The sequence below is a fragment of the Manacus candei genome, unplaced genomic scaffold (assembly GCF_025592945.1).
Source record: "Manacus candei isolate 608988 ecotype Guabito, Panama unplaced genomic scaffold, ASM2559294v1 h1tg000074l, whole genome shotgun sequence".
Lineage (NCBI taxonomy): Eukaryota > Metazoa > Chordata > Aves > Passeriformes > Pipridae > Manacus > Manacus candei.
The window spans coordinates 888,121-892,305 of record NW_026138122.1 but is presented as its reverse complement, the minus strand read 5'-3'; the positions used below and the strand labels follow the sequence as shown (position 1 = coordinate 892,305).

The 4,185-nt window shown below is 42.3% G+C and overlaps 1 protein-coding gene across 1 annotated transcript; it reads right to left on the bottom strand.

Annotated features, from left to right (window-relative positions):
* Window positions 1-1,116: 1,116 nt before the first annotated feature.
* On the bottom strand, window positions 1,117-2,699 carry LOC127480689 (tetraspanin-3-like). The gene has a single exon (XM_051809075.1). The coding sequence runs from the start codon at window positions 1,996-1,998 to the stop codon at window positions 1,183-1,185; it is 816 nt and encodes a 271-aa protein (XP_051665035.1). The 5' UTR covers window positions 1,999-2,699; the 3' UTR covers window positions 1,117-1,182.
* Between the last annotated feature and the right edge of the window lie 1,486 nt (window positions 2,700-4,185).

The following is a 4,185-nucleotide window of genomic DNA, read 5'->3' as shown; positions in this document are numbered from 1 at the left end:
AGAGAGTTGCCTAGTCCAGCAGCTTCTGTAACTCAGGCATTTTCCTTGTTTCCAGTCTGATAAAACCTGTGTTGTGCTTGTAGGCCCTGGAGATTCCATATATACACTAACTAGGGGATAAAGCTGCTGAAGTTCCTATTCTCAGGTCAGTAGTGAGGCTCAGGGCATTTCCTAAACAGACACATATGTACAAGCACCAATCCACAGTCCTACACAGGTAGAGAGGAGCCTTTACCAGTACTTTTCTAAACATCAATAGCACCGACATAAACAAGCATATGAGTAGCCCACATGTTAAATTAGCCCATTTCATCATATGCAGACTGGAGTGAGACTGACAGAAAATGGATAAGAGGATTTACTAGGAGTAGGACTGGCATTCCTTAACAAAGAGCACTGTATTGCTGTTGTCATTCAAGCCCTCATATGACCCACCATGAATTTTCCAGCAAAAATAATTGACTCATTCCTTGCTCTGTCATGAGATAAATTAATAAATAGACAGACTTTCTTCTTCTTTAATATGGGAATTGTTCCTGTGCAACTCCCAAGACTGCTATACATCTTGCTGCATATCATCTTATTAGTTACTCTGTTGCTGTCAAACCTATTTAGATTGTACCCTCATGCCACTTCAAAAACTGACATATATTTCCACCAAAGAGTAAGTTAGTTCTTGAACATTTCTCTCTATGTGAAGGAGAAAAAGAAAGAAAATATATTAAACTTTATTCAAAAAGCTTCTTGTAGAAAAACCAAAGCATTTAATACAAGTTTGAAGATGGATAAGTCTATACATTAATTACTTTTCAAGATTCTACTACAGAAAAGATTCAATCCAAGACTTCAGGTCATGACCCCACAACCAGTAGCCCTGAGCAAGATATGACTTTTCTTACTGCTTTACCCACACTCACATACAGTAGTTTTGAGTATCCACATGATAAAGTCCATCCCCAGCAATTAAGTTTTTCATATACAGGAGGACTGTTGAAAAAGAACTATTGGAGAACTGATCTAATATCATGCCATTAAAAAAAAAAAAAAGTCCAGCAGTGATCAATTAGTTTGATTTACTTGCAAATATTTTTTTTTTAAATTTGTCTTCCAGTGCAGCCACAGAGGAGTACATAACCAAGGAGCCATGCAGCAGGTTCAGCAAAACAGCCAGTGCCTTCAGTCCTATGAGAAGGTATCTGAGTCCAGAAATCGGAGGTCACGGAATGGCTGATGCCTCATGAGGATGCCGTTGCTAACAGCAGCCAACAGCTTCAAGATGCTTAACACAGTACAACACCAAAACACATACAGCATGACAAACCACAACTGGTCTTCTAGCTTCTTCAGACAGCCTTCCTGAAAAAGCTGCTCCAGATGGCTTAAGTGTCCCTTGCAGTGAGAATACTTCTCCTTACAGCAGCTTTCAGGGACACAAGGTGTGAGATGCCAAGAAGCAGCTCTTGCCTTCAGCCAGTCTGTGTAGTTGTGGACCCCGCAACACTGCAGCTTCCTCTGCATCACATCAACAGCCCTACTTCCAGGATCCTGGGAGCATGACCCATTGTGCTGATAGACAAGGTGACCCATAGCACTTTCCAGCTGAGAAGCCACCCTAATAGAGTAGACATGTGCCAGAACTGCTGAAGACATTTCTAGGCAAACAAGGAGCAACAGCAGGTACATGAAAGTCCCTTGCCGATTGCGGGAGCTCCTGATAGAAATAGAGACAGCCAAAACTCCAGTAGGTAGCAAGATAAGTGCAGCTGCAATAGCCAACCAACCAGGGAGAGACAAGTAAGACTCCTGAAATAAGTATCTGTAGTTCTTAAACATCAGGATCACCAAAACTCCACCAAATGCCTGAGCTGCAGCAGAGCCCCAGAAGACAAAGCCTAGAAATCTCAGGAGAGCTCGAGCAGAGGACATGAGCCAAGGATCCTCACAGCACCACGAAGATGGCAGCATCACCACAGCCCTTACCCTCTTCACTATGCTCATTCCCACAAGCCCTGGCCCTTACCATCAATATTTAAGAGGCTTCCACCTCACTCATTCAGGTGCAGCAGATGACATCTCCACCCAAAAACACCTTGAAAGGAAGCAACACTGATGAGACCTCTCCACAAAAAGCCTACACCCTGCATCAGTTTAACCACATGCTGCTGCTGCACCTTTTTCATTGCAGCCTGCAAAAACCAGAGTATGTACCCAGCTTGCTGTAGAGTGGTCCCTCACACTGTTGTCATTGGAGACATTTGAAGGAGGAGGGCAGCTGGAAAAAGGCTGCACCACTCTCATGTGTGGAAAAGCTAAATGTAGAGACATAGTCAGGGCGGTAGCCAACAGTGCTAATTCAGATCACTTAGACTGCCCAATTCTACAGCAGTAGCCAAGATGGCAACAAATGCACAAGTCAGAGCCATCAACCAAGGAATAGTTTAAGCAGAGTTATTCAGTCAGGAATTTCCACAGGTGACACTCATCTAGGCTCATTATCCTCCCCAATACCTTTATCATTCATTCAATTATATAAGGGCCATAATGATGTTAATAATATTTTGCCCTTTTTCACTCTGTGAGATTTCTCTGTAGATAGCTTCAATTACTCAAGTCACCTGGATGAGAAATCCCTGCCATTTCACACCTGTACCCCTCAGCTTGCATTACCAGTGATTCGACTGACTGCTATAATGACTGAATTCAAGCCACAGTAAGTACTGTATTAACTTTTCCTTGTGCATAAAGAAACTGAATTACACACCAGCTAAATCACTACACAACAATCCCAAAGGGAATTAACATCACTTATCAGCATTACCAAAGGAGCATTATTACTCAAACTTGTGATACACATAAGCCGAGCACGATAGGTAACCTGCATAAATCTTTCCACAGGTGCCAGGAAGGCAGACCCCCAAGTCCAACAGTAATTCCCTAATCACCTTGAAGTCCCTTAACATCTCTTCTGCTTTTTGAGATATAGAGCAGGACTAATACCACAGGCACCCAAAAGGGAGAATGCAGAGAGATGATCCTCATTTTCAGAAACATGAGCACCTGCAAACATGGCAGAAAATCAGAATAAATTGCTGCTTAATCCCTAGAACCCTGTAAAAGTCTCAGCAAGGCTGATGATCTTACATCTGTCAGACATTTTACAAGAACCTATTGCTATTATATACACTACGCACACACAGATGTTGGGTGGATTTCCATCAAAATCTCTTTCTATGTGCTGTACAAACAAGTTATTAAGGCTAATTATTTTGGAATTAGATAAATTGCTTTTATTATTTTTAATCTTTTCATTAACAGTAATTAGCATGCAGTGATTAACTTGTTAAATCTTAACCAAATGCTTCTTTCAAAGCTGCTCTAGGATGTATACCTTCCTGCAACTGTTCTCTGAATTCTTTGTCTGCCCTCTCTCCTGCTCAGCCTGCTGCTACCCCCCCCAGCCCTCCTGCTGTGTTAGTTTTGCTGCCATTCGCTTCTTTTGTTGAATGTTTTTTTCTCTGATTTCTGTCTTCTGCATCAGAGAGAGGGAGAAGAGGGGGAGCAGAATTTCGCCTCACATCTGCACACACAAGCAAGCTACACCGATTTCATGTTTCCATGATGCAGAAAAGCTCATCAGAAAAGTGTGAGAAAACATATCAGAAACATATCAGAATATACTGTGAGGAGTACTCATTTTTAGCTTGCAAGCTTTGCGAAAAAAAAACACACAAACCTGCCTCTTTTCCTTTCTGCCTTCCCCCATGTTCATGAAGCTAAATGAGGTATTAAGAAATGAGTTACAGCATTATTTACCTTTAGATTATTCCACATCTTTGTTCATAGCAGAACAAGCGGACTAGAGATCACCCCTGCCTGCCAGTTCACCAGCATTAGAAACTGACTGGGACCCAGTCCCCAGGTAAGAACTCTCTGCATCCACTGCCTACAGGGGGGATAGAGCACACTCAGCACCATAAAAAAGGAAACTGCAGCAGAGGGGATTAATATTAGCTGAGTTATCTAAAACCCCTCACCCACTTCATGCTACGCAATGCCTGGGCACTCAGGAAAAGAAAGCTTCTGCTCAAAATGTAAGATGAAGGACAAGAAAACCAGAACTGGTCCCTGAAGTACCCAAAAAAACCTAACTGGCACCCTCAATAGCACTGCCTTTGTGCTAAGTAA